This window comes from Megalobrama amblycephala, linkage group LG1, assembly GCF_018812025.1.
Source record: "Megalobrama amblycephala isolate DHTTF-2021 linkage group LG1, ASM1881202v1, whole genome shotgun sequence".
Taxonomy (NCBI): Eukaryota; Metazoa; Chordata; class Actinopteri; order Cypriniformes; family Xenocyprididae; genus Megalobrama; species Megalobrama amblycephala.
Genome location: NC_063044.1, coordinates 31,449,125 through 31,469,155, shown reverse-complemented (window position 1 = coordinate 31,469,155; position 20,031 = coordinate 31,449,125). Strand labels below are relative to the sequence as shown.

At 37.6% G+C, this 20,031-nt stretch overlaps 3 protein-coding genes across 3 annotated transcripts; 2 read left to right on the top strand and 1 right to left on the bottom strand.

Annotated features, from left to right (window-relative positions):
- The first annotated feature begins 139 nt into the window (after nucleotides 1–139).
- Nucleotides 140–2,333, top strand: LOC125264845. The gene is made up of 2 exons (XM_048184660.1): nucleotides 140–449; nucleotides 1,242–2,333. The coding sequence occupies exons 1-2, from the start codon at nucleotides 300–302 to the stop codon at nucleotides 2,331–2,333; spliced, it is 1,242 nt and encodes a 413-aa protein (XP_048040617.1). The 5' UTR covers nucleotides 140–299.
- A 1,324-nt stretch (nucleotides 2,334–3,657) lies between these two features.
- On the bottom strand, nucleotides 3,658–6,362 carry LOC125267783. Its single transcript, XM_048189736.1, has 2 exons — nucleotides 5,485–6,362; nucleotides 3,658–3,984 (listed from the first exon to the last, which is right to left on the bottom strand). The coding sequence occupies exons 1-2, from the start codon at nucleotides 6,304–6,306 to the stop codon at nucleotides 3,658–3,660; spliced, it is 1,149 nt and encodes a 382-aa protein (XP_048045693.1). The 5' UTR covers nucleotides 6,307–6,362.
- Nucleotides 6,363–9,555: 3,193 nt separating this feature from the next.
- On the top strand, nucleotides 9,556–13,746 carry LOC125267802. Its single transcript, XM_048189770.1, has 10 exons — nucleotides 9,556–9,882; nucleotides 10,317–10,590; nucleotides 10,677–10,810; nucleotides 10,895–11,014; nucleotides 11,132–11,179; nucleotides 11,261–11,341; nucleotides 11,883–11,943; nucleotides 13,183–13,233; nucleotides 13,306–13,350; nucleotides 13,432–13,746. The coding sequence occupies exons 1-9, from the start codon at nucleotides 9,787–9,789 to the stop codon at nucleotides 13,347–13,349; spliced, it is 909 nt and encodes a 302-aa protein (XP_048045727.1). The 5' UTR covers nucleotides 9,556–9,786; the 3' UTR covers nucleotide 13,350; nucleotides 13,432–13,746.
- The last annotated feature ends 6,285 nt before the right edge of the window (nucleotides 13,747–20,031 follow it).

Genomic DNA, 20,031 nt, shown 5'->3' with positions numbered 1-20,031 from the left:
TCAGAAAATTAAGATTATAATTCATGTATCCTGTGTGATGTGAATATATATATATATATATATATATATATATATATATATATATATATATATATGGGTCAATTTCAATGCATGAACGTGGTTCTGTCATTAAACTGTATTTTTATGAGTAATGGAGTAGTCACTATATACAATCGTGAAATAAGTTTTGTTTATTGAAAAAGATTGAACAAACAGATTTCTCGTTGTGATTCCTATCGTTCGTTCAAAGTCGTGTCGCACCCACCACTAGATGGCAATAGCAGCTAACGCCGGAGTTTATGTTAATCGACGTAACCAGCAGCATTGAGACAATTTTATGCTATATATCATTGTTCTGTTCTTATAGGATTAGGATGGATGACATTTGTGACTTTTTGAAGTCGAGAAATATCACTGATGACATCATACAGCAAATGCAACAGGATAAGGTAATCATGAAACTGATAAATATGCATCACACGTGCTAAAAAAATTATGTCTAAAAATGTCATAGAGAGACTTGGAACAATATATTCTGTTAAAATGTCTGCTCTGTCTGGTTTCTTTCATGATATACTGAGTACTGAAAAAAAAAAAACTGCCTCTATAACTCAGTACATGCTATAAACCCCTGGGGTTATAACAGCCTTTTGACTGTACATTATTCCAGTTATACCTTACATTAGAGTCAAGTCACCTTTATTTCTATAGTGCTTAATACAACACATATAGGCTTGGTTTCACAGACAGGAGTAAGACTAAGCCTGGATTAGGCCTTAGTTCAATTAAAACATTTGCTGGTGCATCTTGAGACAAAACAATGGAACTGACATTTTAAGATATGCAAGACAGCGCAAGTTGCTTTTAGTTAAAACCCTAAAACATGCATTTTAGTCTGGGATTAGCTAAGCCTTGTCTGTGAAATCGGGGGATTGTTTCAAAGCAGCTTTACAGTAAGAAAATAATGGTCTTATAAAAATAATAAATGGTGTCATTGTTCAGCTGAAGTCAGATCAGTTCCATTCAATAACTCTGTAAGATCAATTATAAAATAAGTTAAATTAAGTTATAAAGCAGATCTTCTGCAGAAAACAGTAATGTCCAGCTCAGTTCTGATCTCAATAATGTCAGTTTAGTCAAATGAATAATATTTCTGAATTATACCTCACAGGGTCACTGTCATCAGAGAATGTTAAACTTATATTTAAAGTATTTTAAAAGATTTTATAATCTTTTTGCAGATTGATTGCAGTGTCATACAGATTATGACAGATGACCAGCTGAAGGAATATCTGCCTTCCTATGGTGACCGACTGGCTATTCGTGGATACTGCAGGCGAAAAGAACAAGATCCCAGTGGCAGAAAATCTAAACTTTTTGATCGACTGAGAACCAGGCTAGCAAGAAACAAAGGTGACACTGACAATGTATGTGAAAAAAAAAATGGTCAAAAGAGTATGCGAAAAATTGAGATGGGATGGATGCATTTTCGAGAAGGGAAGTTTACTCAGGTCCGAACAAAAAAAGGTGGGGGTACACGGAAAATTAGCGTGTCAAAGGACTGTAGAAAAAAGGACCTACTTGAAAAGGCTACTGAGTTGTTTTTTCCTGATGAGAAATCTTCCATGGGAAGCTTCACAGATTTTGTGGTCGATGTAACAGACTTTCAGGAGCAAACAATAGATGAACAGATTACAGTTGGAGAACTTTATGAGCTGACCAAATTACCAGTCTTGCGTTTTTACTTGACAACCAAGAAGAAAGTCATCGCTAGCGACACACATTCAGACACACAGTTCAACTTCAGCAGCGAAACAATTGCACAAGGAGGGGAAAACCTGCAAGATTCAAGGTCTCCCAGACGTACCAGCCCATCTCCTCTGTTGACTGAGAATGTAGAGCCAGACCTAATTTATGTAGGGAGTGGCACTTCAATTGCAACAGGCAGTGATGATATTTTATTGTCAGACTCCATAACTATCATGACTGACGCATCAAGTGTGATTGAGATTGATGCAGCCAGGCCGCCAGAGGTGGGCAATTTGGAGGATAGTGGAACTGTAACAATCTCCACAGGACTCATCTCTGGGCTGGAAGACACTGAGCTTGATGACACCTTACCTCTTTTAGAGGAACCATATTCTGTACCTTCTCCAATTGATAACTCACTGGAGTCCTTTGTTCAGAGTGAAAGAGTGAAGAAAATTCTTGTTGTTCATCGCGGTCAGGCCCTTCGACAGCTTATCGCACATTTTTGTGACAAAAGTGTCTTGACAGATGACATATCAATGAAAGTCATTCTTCCCGAATGGACGGCTGGAAAATGCTGTTGATGAAGGGGGAGTTTTGAGGGATGTGCTTTCAGAGTTTTGGAATGACTTTTATGAGCAATGCACATTGGGAAACAGCTTTAAGGTCCCATATCTACGACATGACTTTGGTCAACAACAGTGGGAAAGCATTGGACGAATCCTTGCATTTGGTTGGCAAAAAGAGAAGTACCTGCCTGTAAAAATAGCACCTGTAATGTTGGAACAGGCAGCCCATGGATGTGTTTCAACAAGTCTTGTGGACTGCTTTCTCAAGTATGTTACAGAATCAGACAGAATGATCCTAGAATCATGCCGTTCAGATTTCGAAGATGTGGACAAAGAAGAGCTGTTTGAGGTCATGGATCATCATAACTGCAGAAGAGTCCCAACAGCTGATAATATCGAGCAGCTCTTGGAGGAGATGGCACATCAGAAACTAATTCAAGAACCTGCATTTGTGATAGAGCAGTGGCATTATGTGCTTGCACCTATGAAAACTGAGTTCCTGGACATCGCAGCTGCCTATGATGAACTACAACCGACATCAAGAAAGGTCATGAAATCAATAGCCTACCCTGCTACGATGAACGTACAACAAAAACACACTGGCAGGTATCTAAGTACATTTCTCAGAGAAGCAGATAAACAACACCTGTCCCTCTTCCTTCGGTTTTGCACCGGGTCAGATTTGTTCCTGGGAAAGAACATCACCATTAGCTTCACACAGTTGGAAGGCTTTCAGAGACGACCCATTGCACACACATGTGGCTGTTACCTGGAGCTGCCTGTGAATTATGATAACTACCCAGAGTTTCGCCATGAAATGAACAAAGTGTTAGAGAGCAACATATGGGTCATGGATATAGTCTAGTAGAAAGTCTAGTACAGACTTACTATTAGGAAGGTTAAGCTTCAACAACACAATTGAGGTCACAGCAGGCTTTATTTTTTTTATTTCTTTTTCAAGATATGTTGTACATGTTCATATTTCCAAAGTTCCTGTTAATACTCTCTCTGAGGCACAAGGTTTAAAAGGCCCAGTTACAACTTTACAACAAGTTTACAAAATAATCTGTCATATATATTCGTAGATAAATTTTATTTTGATGCACTTTATTATATAACACTTTCCTTTTGGTTTTCTAGTATTCTCATCATCACTGTTCTGTCATGACTATAACACATATTGTACAATTTATTTTTTATTTTTTCTTCTGATATGTTGGAATGTGTTATTTTGGGACAATTAAAGCATTCCCTGTTTAAAACATAACCTGTTTGTCTTCACTACTGACCCTTAGAATACAAATGTCAAATGTTAGGTCTGCAGCAACACATATTTTTTTTAGTCCAACTCACTGTTAATTAGCTCCCTAAGAGTTATGTACAAGTCCACTTCTGCAAACACATCGTTCATAAGGTTCAAATCATGCTCTGACATAAGATCAACACATATGTTAAAAATGTCTTCTTCGCATGGAAAGTCCTTGAAAACACACTCTTCTAAACAGACTTGAACCTTCTCCAGACACACTGGATGCAGGTGGTCTGTGGCTCCATATAGATGAGACACAGCATACATGATGGAAGGTCGGCCATGCGGTGATCGTGAGTTGTGGACTGGCCTTATTCTGTGGTTGTTCCAAGCGAAGACAATGTCATCAAGCTCTTCCTGTAAGGAAACATGTTTTAAAACATGATTAGAAAGCTGTTTGTGTGTAGCAGGAGAACCACACAGAGCGTGAATCATGGAACCAGGTAATCAAATCACAGAAACTGCAATGAAGAGTAATTTAAGGTATATTACATATTTGGTATGCATAATACATTATAAATGATTTATAACATTAAATATACACAAAATGAGTGAGGACAATAATGAATATTAGATGAGCCAAGTTACAATTCCATGTTTTAATTAAAGGGATACTTCACCCAAAAATTCTGTCATTATGTACTCACCCTCATGTGGTTCCACACCTGTACAAGTTTCATTGCTTCTGTTGAACACAAAAGGTGATATTTAAAAAATAAAATAAATGTTGGTAACCAGATAGTTGACGGTAGCTATTGACTTCCTTAATCAACTGTCTGATTACCAGCATTGTTTAAAATATCTTCTTTTATTCAACAGAATAAAGAAACTCATACAGGTTTAGAACAACATAAGGGTGAGTAAATGACAGAATTTTTTTTTTATTTTGACATCTGGTGGTGGACACTTGGAAGAGACAATATAAACAAAACAACTATAGTGAGTTTTGGAGCCCCGCACATGGTATGCAAGGGGAATATCGTGCACACGATTTACTAATTTAATTTAGTAAATCGAGGGGTCCCACTTTATATTAAGTGGCCTTAACTACTAAGTATTTACATCAAAAAATAAGTACAATGTACTTATTGTGTTCATATTGTATTGAAAAACACTTTTGCTGCTGTTGAGGTGGGATACAGGTAAGGTTAGGGAAAGCTTTGGTGGTATGGGTAGGTTTAAGGGTTGGGGTAAGGGTTAAGGGATGGGTCAACAGTGTAATTATAAATGTAATTACAGAAATTAATTACAGATGTAATTACATGCAGGTGTTTTTAAAATATAAGTACAATGTAGAAACATGTATGTACACAATAAGTGCATTGTATCAAATGATTAATTTAAATGTAAGTACATAGTAGTTAAGGCCACTTAATATAAAGTGGGTCCAATCGAGGGAACGAATTACTAGGCCTATTTTTTTCCTGCATGTCATGTCCGGGGCTCCGTATTTTGACCCTTAACACCAGGTCTGTGCTAAAGTTAATTACATGTAATAAAATATCATGTTTTTTGTGTGAGTTGTGAAGACCTGTGTAGACAAAATTACAGAGCTTTTCTTCAATCAGATTAAATTAAAGCTTTGCTCATGTTAACATCTATGGTATTTGTTTTCATAATTCATGACATTGAGTTTTGAAATTGTTGGTTTAAACCACATATGCCTATGGTATTCCCTTTTATATTAAGAATACTTTTGTAACGTTAAAGCTTAGCCAGATCATTTTGAATACGTCACGAAAAATTTAGGCATTATTAAGCCTATCTACAGAACTTCACATTGCTAACTATCTCTTCAATATAAAATAAATAATATATAGGCAAGCAAGGCAATTGAGATTAACGAGATAAACTCACCTGAATTTTGTTAAGGAAACAGAACTGTACCAAAGATTTGTCCAAAAAAGTGTCTGCGAAGTGCCCGTCTTCTCTCAGCTTGTCAAAGAGGTCGATCCAAAATTGGACACATTCACTTCGCAAAGTGAGCCACCATCTTTCGATGCGCTGGTTTCCAGAGCTTGGGCCAAAAGTAACACGATCTGTTTCAGGTCGATCCTCAGAAAAAGTCAAAAATCTTTGCATCTCAGCCACGTGAACATTTTCTGTTCCTAAATCTAGCCTTACTCTAGCAGGACAACCTCCAGCGTTAATTACGGCATCCATGAAGTATCCAGCAATAAGTCTTGGATCACTGTTGGTCTTGTATGCCTCAAGCCACATCATGCTCCTGGAAAATCCATCTATACATCCGCTTATTCCAATTCCAAACGGCTTCAGTTTATCATAGCCATCTATATGCCAGACAAAGTTAGGACCACGGTTATGATACACACGCCGCCTCAGTCGATTTCTTGACCTCAAATCAACCCCTTCACCATCTAAAAGCCGCAGCAGAACTCGCACCGTTTCCCTGTCAGTTATAATGCCATTCAGCCAGCATTTCTGGTGCATCCATCTATAGCCATGACATTGGCCAGATGTTTGAAGTTGCTGTTCAATGAAAGCTGCCACCTCTGCCACCTCTGTTTTGTTCTTTCTCCGCCAAAGCTTATTCTTGCTCAAAATCCTCTCAAGACTGCGTTTGCTCAGAGCTATTCCATGCCGTTCCGCTAACACGGCAAGAATTTCATCATTAGTATAACCACGATCAAAATACTGTTTAATGTGTTCGCAATTCATCCTGTCGTGCGCGTCACGTAAGCGTTTAGTCAATAGGCTAAGTCATAATTTCGATTTAGTTATGTCGTAATTTCGATTTTTAAAGTCATAATTTCGATTTAGTTATGTCATAATTTCTACTTTTAAAGTCATAATTTCGACTTTTTAATCTCATAATTTCGACATAGTATGTCAAAATTTTGACTTGGTATGTCATAATTTCGACTTTTTATCTCATAATTATGACTTTTAAAGTCATAATTTCGACCTTTTATCTCATAATTATTACTTTTAAAGTCATAATTTCGACTTTTTATTTTTTTCTTATGTGGCGGAAATGGGCTTCCATAGGCTTCCATAGGATTCAGCCTCCTGGGTACTTAACTGGCCGAGATTTTGGCACACTGCAACGGCGCATATTCTCTTACATTTTACACTTACATTTATTTATTTGGCAGACGCTTGTAACCAAAGCAACTTACAAGTGAGGAATACAACAAACGAGTCATCATGACGAGGCAAATATAGACACAAGAAGTGCTCACAATACAAGTTTTAGGCAGTGCTTAGAGTATCATAAGCTACAATAGAGAGGGATTAGAGGAAGTGAAAGGATAGGTATAGGATAGTTTCCCCCCTAGTAGTTCTTGAAGATTGTCCTTTTTTACTCTCAACGTGGTCATAAAATGCATCACTTACTCAAGCACCTAGTCATTCAAGAACAGTATAGTGATCTGGACCATTATTTTAAAGTGAAAAAGATGTTTTTCACTTTAAATTAATGGTCCTGATCACTAGTAGTTCCTATAGTGACTAGGCAACTCTTGAGTAGGCAACTCCTAATTAATGATGCATTTTATGACTATATTCAGAGTAAAAATGATGACTGATTATGTCTGACACACGCTAATGTACTTTACAATCTGTCCTTTAGTTAATAGTTATTAATGATGGTAATCTCATTAATTATTGATTAGCTCAAAGGAACTATCTTCTAAATTTGATATTACTTACTGATTAGTTAAGCTTATTTCTATGAGCGCTGAGCGTCCGGTGATCGCCTGAATCTCACAACTCCGACAACGTCAGATTAAATTTTCAGAAAGGCACTATCTTTATCAACAAACCACAAATTTGAGCTTTAAACCAGCACATTCTCACCTGAAAAACTCTTAAAACTACATAGGCTATCATGACATAATAACAGTAATATGTTTAAATTATGCGGGTTTTCTCCTTTACTATGATGTTTGCTCGTTAGTGCGAGATGCATTCTGGGATACCTGGCTGTCTCAAGTCTGCACAAGTCACCTCTCGATGCATCCTCGATAAAAGGGGCGGATCAAGAACACATCCGGGGATTTGAACTGTACTTGGCTAGATGCGAACTTTGAATTGGAACAGTACTTGGACAGCGACTGATGATGTTTCACAAGTCCACAAGAACACAAGTACAGACAAGTACGCATATTGAGAAATGGCCAGTCACTACTCATTCCGTACCGGAAACACGATTTGTTCTGCGCATGCGCAAATTTACTGCCACTTCCTGTCACTGCTAACGTTTTTACAACAACGACGTCATTGTTATGATTTGTACTCTGTGTGTGAATATTATCCATTTATAGAGACGTGCTGGAGAGTGACATTTGATAGCATTATGGATTCGTTTGTGTTTTATGTACATATTCAAGAATATCTGTTAAAAAGAGAAATTCCTGATAATCTCACAGAGCGTCGGAAGATGAAACAGGCGTCTACAAATTTTACTATCAAATAACTATGGCCTAATTTCATAGACAGGGCTTGGATATAAGCCAGGATAAGGCCAAAACTCAACTATGGCATTTTAGTAGCTTTTATAAACGTGCCTTAAAAAAATTGCTGGTGTGCATTTTAAGACAAAACAATGGCAGTCATATATTTCAGGATAAGTCAGTACAAGTTACTTTCAGTTAAAACAGCTAAAATATGCATTTTAGTCTGGGACTATCTTAAGCCTTATCTGTGAAGCCGGGGGTATGACCAAGAGATTTTATAATGAAAAATAGAACTGCCTGTCTGGAACAACCTGGGTCATGTGCTTAATTCACAAATTTTGTATAAAATACCAAGCTTTATTAAAGGGATAGTTCACCCAAAAATGGAAATTCTGTCATCATTTATTCCCCCTCATGTTGTTTCAAACCTGTATGTGTTTTTTTTTCTTCTGTTGAACACAAAACAATATATTTTGATGAATAGTTGGTAATCAATGAAGAATAGTTGGTAATCAAACAGCTGACAGTAATCATCGACTTCCATAGTAGAAAAAAACAAATACAATGGAAGTCAGTGGTTATTGTCAACTATTTGATCACCAACATTCTTAAAATTATCTTCTTTTTAGTTCAACTGAAGAAAGACATTCATTCATATGACTTTTTCGGGCATTTTCTTTTTTCCTCTTTAAACAGACGACAGACTCTTCTACATCGGCCCCAGCAGGCAATACATGCGGCTAGTTGCCCTGTCAGAGGAAGAGAAGAGGTCTGTTCTTACAGAGTGCCACAATAACCCTGGGACTGGCAATCACAGTGGTGTCAGAGACACTTAAAACAGGGTTATTGCTGGCTACTATTGGTCTACAATTATCCAGGATGTGAACGACTGGGTAATGTACTGTAGAGGTGTTACTTTTTCTTTTACTTTTGCTAGTTTTTGTTATACATCTATACTTTAGAATGTCTCTTTTTTACCACCTCTGATTGTTAGATACGTCCTTGATTTAGAAGTTATATTTATTGTCATCACCAACTTGTTAACTGGCTGTTTTTATAGACATTTTGTTCAACAAACCAGCTAGTCTCAAGTTGTGTACAGTTTTACCAGCATTTGGCTGATGTAAATTTTATGCCATGCAGGTAAAAGAAGCTTGGGAGGTGCTTGGTTTGGATTTGATTGGACCACTGCCAGAAACAGCACGCAACAACAAGTATGTCCTTACCATGACAGACCTGTACACCAAGTGGGTGATTGCAGAACCCATGCAATCTAAGACAGCAATTGAGGTGTCTGCAATAATAACCGCAAAGTTGTACTTGTTTGGCATGGTTAGGAAAATCATTACAGACCAAGGGAAGGAGTTTGTTAACAAGGTTAAGTTTTGTAAAGTTTTAATTATGTTTTTTCCCCATCTACTCTTGCTTCAACATATATCGTTATATACAATTACTCCACTCTTGCAAATTTAACTGATGATCTCCCTGCAGCTAAACAGCATTTTCAGCATGCTGAAAATCAAACATGCTGTCTCCAGTGCATACCATCCCCAGACCAACGGACAGGTAATAGTTGTCAATGGCATAACTGAATTAATGTATTTATGTAATCTTGAGGGTGGAGGTTTTCCTGATAATAGAAATTTAATAGTTAATGGGAATCTTCCTATGTGATTAGTGCTCCACTAGATACAGTCCCTACTTCCTCCTCTTTCATCGACATCCACGTCTGCCTGAGGTCATGAATGCCTGTCCCATGGGAGATGATTTTGAAGTTGCTGACCCAGAAGATGACATTGACACCAGAGTCAATAAGATGAAACTTCTCAATGAAACGGTTTGTATTGGTAAATTAAGTTGTGTATAACTATTGGAATTAGACCTAGGCATAGACTGATCTATGTATGTTCATTGCTATGATTCTGCTTTATATGTAACTCTAAACTCTTATGTCACTGTTACACTGATATATATAATTTAGAGATGTGGAAAATGTAATGTTTCTGGGACTGTGTGTGCGCATGCTGAGAGTGTCTTTATCACTTTAGCATTCTTTGCTTCAGTAGATAGCATCACCAGGAAAAGAATTGATGATGGAGGCCCAGTGATTGTAATTAATAAACTTTGTTCCTTATTCTGCCTTAGCCTGACTGAGACTCCATTGATATGTTGGTTTAAAATCCCATCAAGAGAAGAGATGAGAATTCTGTATTTGTTTTCAATAAGTTTTCATTTTTTGGTACTGTTCTTTTTTTTTTTTTTTTTTTGTAGGTTCTTGGCAACATAGAGAGAGCACAGAAACAGCAACAGAAATCATTTCAAAATCGCAAACGCAAATTTGTGAAGGTATGTTCCGTTCAGGCTGGAGATGACGTTCTGATCTCAGGGGACCCCAAGAAACGACGAACAGACACATTTAAAAGTCGGCACCAAGGACCATATAATGTGGCCAGCATTTCTTCCAAAGGGGTGGCTACCATTGTTAAAGGGTCAAGTGTCCAGAGGGTCAATGTGTCAAGATTGAGGACATACTACAGATCAAAAAGTAAGATCAAAAAGTTTGATTGAAACAATTTACAAATAAGTGTTAAATTTTAGAAATATGGTATATTTGTATGTAAATATCATTAGATAGACCAGCTGAGAGGAAGTTTCTCCAGGACCACTGTTACACCACTGCAACATTTAAAAGGCAGATAGAGCATCCATATGCTTGTTCCGGTGCAAAGTGGGAGAAGGACTTGGGCCCTATTCAAGATGAACTGGTAAGCATTCTGTCTATTTAGTGACACTTTGCATATTTAAATGATAACCATTACTTGTTCATGCCAAACTTTATTTATTTTTAGTTGAAGTATGTGTTGGACAAAAATAGGCCATCACAAGAACTGATCGTAAAGGAAGGCAAAATTTGCCTCACACGAGAAGACTTCTGGAGCCTGGGTTTAAACCAGTGCATGGAATCTAATGTGCGTATGTTTAGTGTCTTAGTTTACTGCACAAAAAAAAAACAAATTCCCAGATAATGCATAATGTTCCACATGGCAGTGTTCGCAGGGATGTAATCGTTCTGCAATTAATTTCAGATTGGAAATGCTTGCCTCAAGATTGTGGAAGAAGCTGCACGAAGACATGTACTTTATACTATTTTATCTTCTTTTAAAAGTATTTATTTTGATGCATGCATGTTTAATAATTTATGTTCTTTCCATAAGGGAAAAAATGTTCACATTGTGGACCTCTATGTTGTTCCCACCTGGAAAGACAAAGATGTGGACCCAGTGCATTGTTTGCCTGTAACTTCTCATTTGCTATCATATACTCATCAACTGAAAAAGAACTCTATTCGTAACAGGCACAGAAGTGAATGCATGCATATTATTTTGTCCAAATACTGTAAGGAAAACGTTAGGTCCAAGGATGTCGTTCTATTTCCAGCTTGGAGCAGGCAGCAGGGTGAAGCTGACCACTATCTGCTCTGTGTTGAGTTTCTTTTTATAGTCTTTCTAGCTGTAATATTTTCAAATTCAACAGCTAGGGTTGGTGTTATAATAACAAAGTACCCATTGCAGGTTATGTTGGTGGCTAAGAGGGAAATACTTTTTCTTGATTCTCTCCGCCCTGATGGTTTTGGAGATGAGGCTTACAGAACCATATTTAGGTTGAGACTAAAGATATATAATTTACTGGCCTTGTTCCAGGCATGTTATTTGGTTATGATTTCAAAAAGGAGCCACGTTCTCAGGCTTAAAGTTCATTTAAGGGCCTCGTTATCAGGCTGCAGAAATGATCATTTAATTACACATGTTGTATTTTGTGTTTTCTTTGGAATGCCAGACACATTGCAGCCTTCATTGCCCCGGGATCCTGGACGGAAAAAACGGGAAGAGACCTTGGGGTATGTTTTAAATGATGGAATTCTGGAAAGCTAATTTAAAGGATTAGTTTACCCAAATTCTGTAAGTAATTACTCACCGTCATGTCGTTTCAAACCGGTAAGACTTCTGTTCATCTTCGGAACACAAAAGATCTTTTTGATGAAATCTGAGCGATTTTTGTCCCTCCATTGACAACTACTTAACTTACACTTTGATAATGAACATAAACAGAATGATCAGCAAAAAAAAAAGGAACTTAAAGGATTAGTCCACTTTTAAATAAACTATTCCTGATAATTTACTCACCCCCATGTCATCCAAGATGTTCATGTCTTTCTCTCTTCAGTCAAAAAGAAATGAAGGTTTTTGAGGAAAACATTCCAGGATTATTCTCCTTATAGTGGACTTCAATGGCCTCCAGACGGTTGAAGGTCAAAATTACAGTTTCAGTGCAGCTTCAAAGGGCTTTAAACGATACTATACTTTAAACGATAATTATTTGTGTGGTGGATGCTGTGGGTTGTATATGTTGTTGTTTTTTTTTTTTGTTTTTTTTTTTAATTTGGACCTTGAGTCTGTAATAAAGATTGAATTGAATTAAAAAAATTGAATTGATACCAGATGAGGAATAAGGGTCTTATCTAGAGAAACGATCACTTTACAATTGTATATGCTTTATAAATACAAAATATCGTCTTGAATGTACTTCCGCTTTCCTATTCTACTTACGGAACAAACGCGGCTCCAGTTTAGTTTTTTTCCATAGAATAGTGACAAATGACAGATTGTTTCGCTAGATAAGACCTTTATTCCTCGTCTGGTATCGTTTAAAGCCCTTTGAAACTGCACTGAAACTGTAATTTTGACCTTCAACCGTCTGGAGTCCATTGAAGTCCACTATATGGAGAATAATCCTGGAATGTTTTCATCAAAAACCTTAATTTCTTTTCCACTAAAGAAAGAAAGACATGAACATCTTGGATGACATGGGGGTGAGTAAATTATCAGGAAAAGTTTATTTAAAAGTGGACTAATTCTGTAAACCAAACCTGATTGATGCACGAGAAAACAAACCTCTTACGGATGCTGTGTTCTAAAGATAAACGAAAGTCTTATGGGTGTTGAACGGCATGAGGGAGTATTAATGACAGAATTTTTATTTTTGGGTGAACTAACCATTTAAGTATGTATGCATACATGTTTAAACAAGCTAGCAGTTGTTTTTAAATTAAATGTGGATGCACTTCTCCTTTTTCCAGTTTTTTCCTCAACAGCGTTCAGGGATTTCCTGTGCTGTCTACATGCTGATGGTAAGAATGTTTAATTTGTCAAAGATGTTAGATGATCAAATCAAAGTCTAACTGTGTTTTTGTATTTCACAGTATGCTCTCAGTACCTGTACCTCGTGCCCATTAACATTCACTGAGGTAAGCTGGATTTTTACACAAGTATACCATCAAAATACTGGTATGTGTCAGTTGATTATTTTTATTTGTGTGTGTTTTTAGAAGGAGGTGCCAATGATTCGTCAGTGGTGGTGCCTTCAGCTGATGGAGAGGTTTTGCCTAGAAGGGTATGACAGACTCTACAGATAAAATTTCAATATATTTGCTGTATTTAATCTAGGACTGGACCTGAATATTCGATTATTAGCGAATGTTTAGCCTCCTCCCTCCACAGCTTTGAATATTCTGTGTTGATTGCTACCGAATGCTTCAAAGCTCAAAAAATGGTATTCAGACCAGCCCTAATTTAGTCACTGTTAGCAAAGTGATACTAGAAAGGTGTTATACAAATAGAGTGCATATACATTTTCATTTTTTCCAAAGACATGGACAGAGATTTGCATTCTGGACAGAAGGGGCATTCCAGCACCTTCAGGAAACCCTTGAACCTGTCTATAGGGTGTCTAAATCCACCACGAAACTGTTGCCCAGCAGAACAGCTGTGGTTAAAGAGGACACTGATATGGTAAATGATTTTTTTTTTTTCCATGCTGGAAAAATAGTTCAATTAGTTTATGTGCCATTATTGTCTTATCCAGGTGCAACAACCAACAATCGTCAGAGACCTATATACAGCATTGTACTGGGTGAAAAATCACAGTGACATGTTTCGTGGGGAGGTGACAGAGCCTGGTTTTCTGAGGATGAACCACGATGACCAACAAAATGCCCTCAGGAAGGTCCAAGAGGGTGCATCCTCTGAAGCAAAGGATGACTTTTTGTTTATATTTCAGTTGCAAGAGGACATGGAAACATTTTTGTCTCACCGTGCTGATGAAGAAGGCCTAAGTGTTAATGCCATGTTCCCCATTGAGCAATTCCAGTAGAGGGAGGAAGGAAGGAAGGAGATGGGAGGAAGGAAGGAGATGGGAAGGAGAAGGGAGGGAGGAAGGGAGAGAAGGAGACGGGAGGGAGGGAGGGAGGGAAGGAGACGGGAGGGAAGGAGACGGGAGGGAGGGAAGGAGACGGGAAGGAGACGGGAGGGAGGGAGGGAGGGAAGGAGACGGGAGGGAGGGAGGGAAGGAGACGGGAGGGAAGGAGGGAAGGGGAGGGAGGGAAGGAGATGGGAGGGAAGGAGATGGGAGGGAGGGAGGGAAGGAGATGGGAGGGAGGGAGGGAGGGAAGGAGGAAGGGAAGGAGGAGGGAGGGAGGGAAGGAGGAGGGAGGGAGGGAGGAAGGGAGGGAAGGAAGGAGACAGGAGGGAGGGAAGGAAGGAGACAGACGGGAGGGAAGGAAGGAGACAGACGGGAGGGAAGGAAGGAGACGGGAGGGAGGGAAGGAAGGAGACGGGAGGGAGGGAGGGAGGGAGGGAGGGAAGGAAGGAGACGGGAGGGACGGAGGGAAGGAAGGAGACGGGAGGGAGGGAAGGAGACGGGAGGGAGGGAAGGAGACGGACGGGAGGGAAGGAAGGAGACGGGAGGGAAGGAAGGAGACGGGAGGGAGGGAAGGAGATGGAAGGTAGGAAGAAGAAAGAGAGATGAACGAGAGTGAAGTGAGGCTAGAGAAGGGAGTATAACTTAACCTTACCTAACACTAAAAGTAAGTTTTGTGCATTGAGCGCATTCTAACAGGTGCTTTCGAACTTTTTTCTGATCAGGTTGCGTAAATAAGCGACAGAACGTCCGTTAAAGATGCAGTTATGACGAGGTAGTATGTCCCAAAGCTTTCATACTCTTCTGCTACACACTCAAAAGTATGTACTTTTTCTTTACAAAAACAGCAAATGCTTTTAGGACGTAGTATAAGTAGGCGAATTGGGACGCAGCTTAGGAGTACGACCGGTCTAAGATGGCGGCCGCAAATCTCAGCACCCTTAGACCCTTTTCACAATGACGTCAGTTAACTTCCGCCTATCCACAAAGCAGTGTATCAGTTGTTCCGTCTTACCTTCGCGCCAGCGACTTCTCTGGAAAATGCTTTAATAACTTTAAATGCGAACTGTTTATGTCAAGGATTTACACAGTCGGCTTCTTCTGGTAATGATATTTATTATTTCCTTTCTGTAGCCTTGGTGTTTCCACGAGCAGAAACTTTAGCAATGTTGTCATTGAATTGAGTTTCATCACAACAATTGTATGTCCACACAAATCTGTTAGCCTATTTGGAATAATAAGAATAGTGTCTTTAAAAACAAATCTTTATTTTTAGAAATTGGTAGGCTATGATAATGGATATTGTTCTTGTGAGATTTATTTACGAGTAATGGACATCTGGAAGTAGCTAACACGTCCACATATAATACTCCGAAGAATTAATGGTGTGAAGATTTGAGATCATTTTACATCATACCAGTTTAAACTGAACTGGTGCAATATATTAAGATTGTATAATTTGTAAGAAGTGTATTGAAAATACAAAACGGAAGTAGCCTATGTGTTCATTTAATGTTATTCCCTGGAGAAATAATTTGATTTTGTTCATTTAATGCTGCTATAACAATGAGTACTTTTGTAAATCCTCTGTATATTTTGTATGCGACGATCTTGTTCTGCAATAAAGAGACGAATGATGAAAAAAAAGATGATTTACTATGGTAAAAATGCCATGTACATGAGTCAGTTTTTACAACATTCTTCATGTAGAAATAGTATTATATTAAACACAATTTGTATTATTATGTTTGTCATATTTATCGAAATAAAAGTATAAAAATAGACTTTGATATTTAAAAAGAATAAGCTTATGTTGATCTTCATTGTACATAGGCCTGTAGGCACTGAAATAAGTAGTACATTAAAGCTGCTGTAGGAAGTTTTTAGAAAACGTTGACTTAGCCTGAAAATTTGAACAAGCACAACTCACAGGTCACTCCCCCTTGCTCTCTGCTGCGCTACAGCCCTCCACAGCTCCTCCCCCATCACAAAGGAGCCTGCCGTGAACTTTATATGCAACTTGCCTCTAATTTTCAATTGTCCTGATGTTTGTACAATGAATCATACATCATAATCCTTCAGACCAAACATCTAATAACACACCATGAATACCGCTGAGGCAGAACCGACATAGTGAATTTAGTAATATAGACTTTCACAATAATATTCGTACCGATCTGAGGATGAGTCGCCAACAATACTGGAAAGGGCAGGACTGTTTTGAAATTATCTTAGTTGTGTAGTTCTTAAAAATGAAACAAATCAAGCAGGGATACTTGCTTGTCAAGCAGAAATGTGGCTAACTCTGCATCGGTTTTTAATCCTTTCAGGACACGTAGCTCCCTCCACCTCGGAAAAGCTGCTCCGAAATTTACCCTCGTTTTATTTCGGGCTCTATCTAATTCTTTCTTTTTGGCTTTTTTATCATCGTCATCTGTCTTTTTCCATTTACCCGTCTTTATTTTATGAGCAGGTGCCACTCGAGGAATTGGCAGTTTGGATTGTTTGTTCGCCATAAGCAAAGCTGCGGCACACCGGTAATCTTGAATTTGAACGCCTGTATGCGCTGGCGCTGTGCATGAGAGGGGTGAGATCAGCGCGCACACGCGCTTGATTGACACTGCTAAGACACTCCTCCTGGCTCTAATTGGTTGTTTCTTACTGGGAGCGGTGTATTTCTGCAAATGGCAATAGGACCACTGGGAGGAGCCAGAGGAGCTTGATTTTTTCACAGATTATGTGTCTTATATTCTACTGTCAGGACATAATGACAGGTTTAACAAATATGTAAAAAATACATTTTTACAAAAGTTACCTACTGCAGCTTTAAGGTTTGAATTAGTTTTTTTACTGGACGTAAATGTTGGAAACATGCGTTTATTTCACAAATATATATAAACAGCTTCATCTGCAATAAAGACAGCAAAGTTTGCAAGATACGGGCAGCAAAGTGCATGTATGGCTTCAGTACGTATTCAACTCCTCCGACTTTAAGCAGCAAATCGCACCGATCGGTAAGTTTGTTTGAGATCTGCGGCTGCCAAATACCTCACCTTGAATTTACATGAAATTAGGCGACTACAGTCATCCTTTAACCACATTTGTGGCATATGTACAACTATTGAGTGCACTTAATCGAGTCGCGCTAGTATTCCGCTATGCTGACGGAAGTGAGGATACACTGCATCGAGTCCTAATGGAAGCTGTGTGACGACATGTGAAAAGGGTCTATAGGGCGTCTACCTATGATGTCTATGGTAGCAACGGCTCTGGTCATCTGCCGTAAATTGTTTCGCCATACTTCAGACAGGAAGTAGAAGCATTTTGCACATGCGCAGAACAAATCGTGTTTCCGGTACGGATCGAGTAGTGACAGCGCCACCTCGTTGCTGTTACCCAAAAAGCATCAGAGTTTCGCCTCTTGGGTTCTATAATCTTTGGTGAGAGAGAGAGAGAGAGCGCCCTCTGGCTTCCAGTATGAATGAAACAGACATTACACGACAGTGTTCAGATCGCCTCGTTTTGGATAAGAATAAAACGACAGGTCATGAATGGACTATCTTGTCTCTTTGAATTTAAATCTAGATTGATTCATATTGGACTTTACGTCCCTCGTGTATTCTACGCTATGCAAGATACTCATCATTTACAATTCAACTACAGTAAATACCCTTTAAAAAAAGATACTACAACATTAACACGTTTAAAGGAGCCAATATCATTTTTAATATATAACTATTAGATAATGACGTTTATTTCTGCAATGAAAGCAGTATTAATCTGGTCATTTATCTTTAAATAAATACACCTAAAAATAAATAAAAAATCTTGAAAACTAATTCATGACAAAGCACAGTGACAGCAGCATTAAACATTTATTTGGCATTTAGTATTTATTAATCATTTTGACAAAAAATAAAATAGGAAGTGTTTAAGCATGAAATAAATGCCCTGAAAGCCGAGATTCATGCGGTCCTGTGGTGTCATTGTTTCTGATGGTGTTTGATCCTCACTGTCATTGACTCTCCTGAACAAACACTGACTGATCAAACCAAACCAGATCATTCTGACAGTCCAAACAGATACTGTCACAGCAGACAGAAAACACTCAACATGAAGCTGTTAGTTTAAGAAAGTCTTCCTGTGATTGGAAATAAAAAAATAAATTAAAAAAAAAAAAATCACACATTTACAGCAATTAACCTGATTAATAATCTGGTGTCTGTACAGAAAACATGTTGTATTGTTGATTTATTTGATCCGATTCAGTGAACAAGCAGCATTGACATCTTTTTTTCTCAGTGTCGACACCTGAGTAGATGAAGTATGTCAGGAATGATATTTAAAGAAAAGTATTTAATAAAAAAAGACATTTAATTTCTCATTAAGAGCATTTCTCATTTATGTCAGAGAAAAGAGAAACACTAAATATAAATTCCACTGGAGCCACCAATCAATATACAATTGATCAGTTTATATGTTCAATATAGTCATATTTAAATACTTCAAAGGAATGAATGTGCAGCAAGAGTCAAACAGATTTAAATACAGTCTAGAATTGAATCTCATAAACAGTTTCTCTAGCAGTGCTTCTGAATGTTGCTTTCAAACACCAAATAATCCTAAAACTGGCGACATATCCTGTGGGATACAAACATTTGAGTAGGCATGTTATTATTAAGGACATGCATGATATTAGTTGCAAAAAAAGTGTTGTCATAGTATAACAGGTTTAAGAATTCTTTTTGTAATAAAAAAAAAAAACTCTGAATGTTTAAATAAAATAATACAATACACAAAAATATATAAAGTAAAATTTTCAAACAGATTAAACTGCAAAAGAATTAAGCTATAAAGAACAACAGGTAACACTTTACAATAAGGTCTCATTATTTAATGCATTAACAAAGATTAAGCAATAGCTACATTTGTTACAGAAAGTATTATTTTTTGTTTAGTTAGTTAAGTAATACAACTGATCATTGTTAGGTTTTATCTCAGGTCCATTAAATAAGTTATTTTGATTTTAGTAATGTTATTAAACAGTAACCAAGAAATTAACATTAACTAAAAATAATTAATGCTTTATAAGTATTTTTCATTGTCAGTTTATTAAACAGTAACTAAGAAATTAACATTAACTAAGAATAATTAATGCTTTATAAGTATTTTTCATTGTCAATTTGGTAATAATGAATTAACATGTTAACTGATGAAGTCGTATGTCTCAAAGTTTTACTGAACAATAACAAAATCAGAACATTCCTAATCATAAGTGCATGTTGTAGTCCAGATTAAAATATAAAAATGTTTAAAGGTGCCATAGATTTGAAAATTGAATTTACCTTGGCATAGTTGAATAACAAGAGTTCAGTACATGGAAAAGACATACATTGAGTTTCAAACTCCATTGTTTCCTCCTTATTATGTAAATCTCATTTGTTTAAAAGACCTCCGAAGAACAGGCGAATCTCAACATAACACTGACTGTTACGCAACAGTCGGGATCATTAATATGTACGCCCCCAATATTTGCATATACCAGCCCATGTTCAAGGCATTAGACAAGCCAGTATTAATGTCTGGAGCAGCACAGCTGAATCAACAGACTTTATGCAGGTAAGCAAGCAAGGACAATAGCGAAAAATGGCAGATGGGGCAATAATAACTGACATGATCCATGATTACATGATATTTTTAGTGATATTTGTAAATTTCTAAAGTTTCGTTA

Bases quoted from the DNA above. Each gene is read 5' to 3' on its own strand.
- LOC125267783 (XM_048189736.1), bottom strand. From the start codon at position 6,306: ATGAATTGCGAACACATTAAACAGTATTTTGATCGTGGTTATACTAAT. The intron at 3,985-5,484 runs GTGAGTTTATCT...GTTTCCTTACAG, and splicing joins GTTTCCTTAACAAAATTCAG to GAAGAGCTTGATGACATTGT.
- LOC125264845 (XM_048184660.1), top strand. From the start codon at position 300: ATGTTAATCGACGTAACCAGCAGCATTGAGACAATTTTATGCTATATA. The intron at 450-1,241 runs GTAATCATGAAA...ATCTTTTTGCAG, and splicing joins AGCAAATGCAACAGGATAAG to ATTGATTGCAGTGTCATACA.
- LOC125267802 (XM_048189770.1), top strand. From the start codon at position 9,787: ATGAATGCCTGTCCCATGGGAGATGATTTTGAAGTTGCTGACCCAGAA. The intron at 9,883-10,316 runs GTTTGTATTGGT...TTTTTTTTGTAG, and splicing joins TGAAACTTCTCAATGAAACG to GTTCTTGGCAACATAGAGAG. The intron at 10,811-10,894 runs GTAAGCATTCTG...ATTTATTTTTAG, and splicing joins GCCCTATTCAAGATGAACTG to TTGAAGTATGTGTTGGACAA.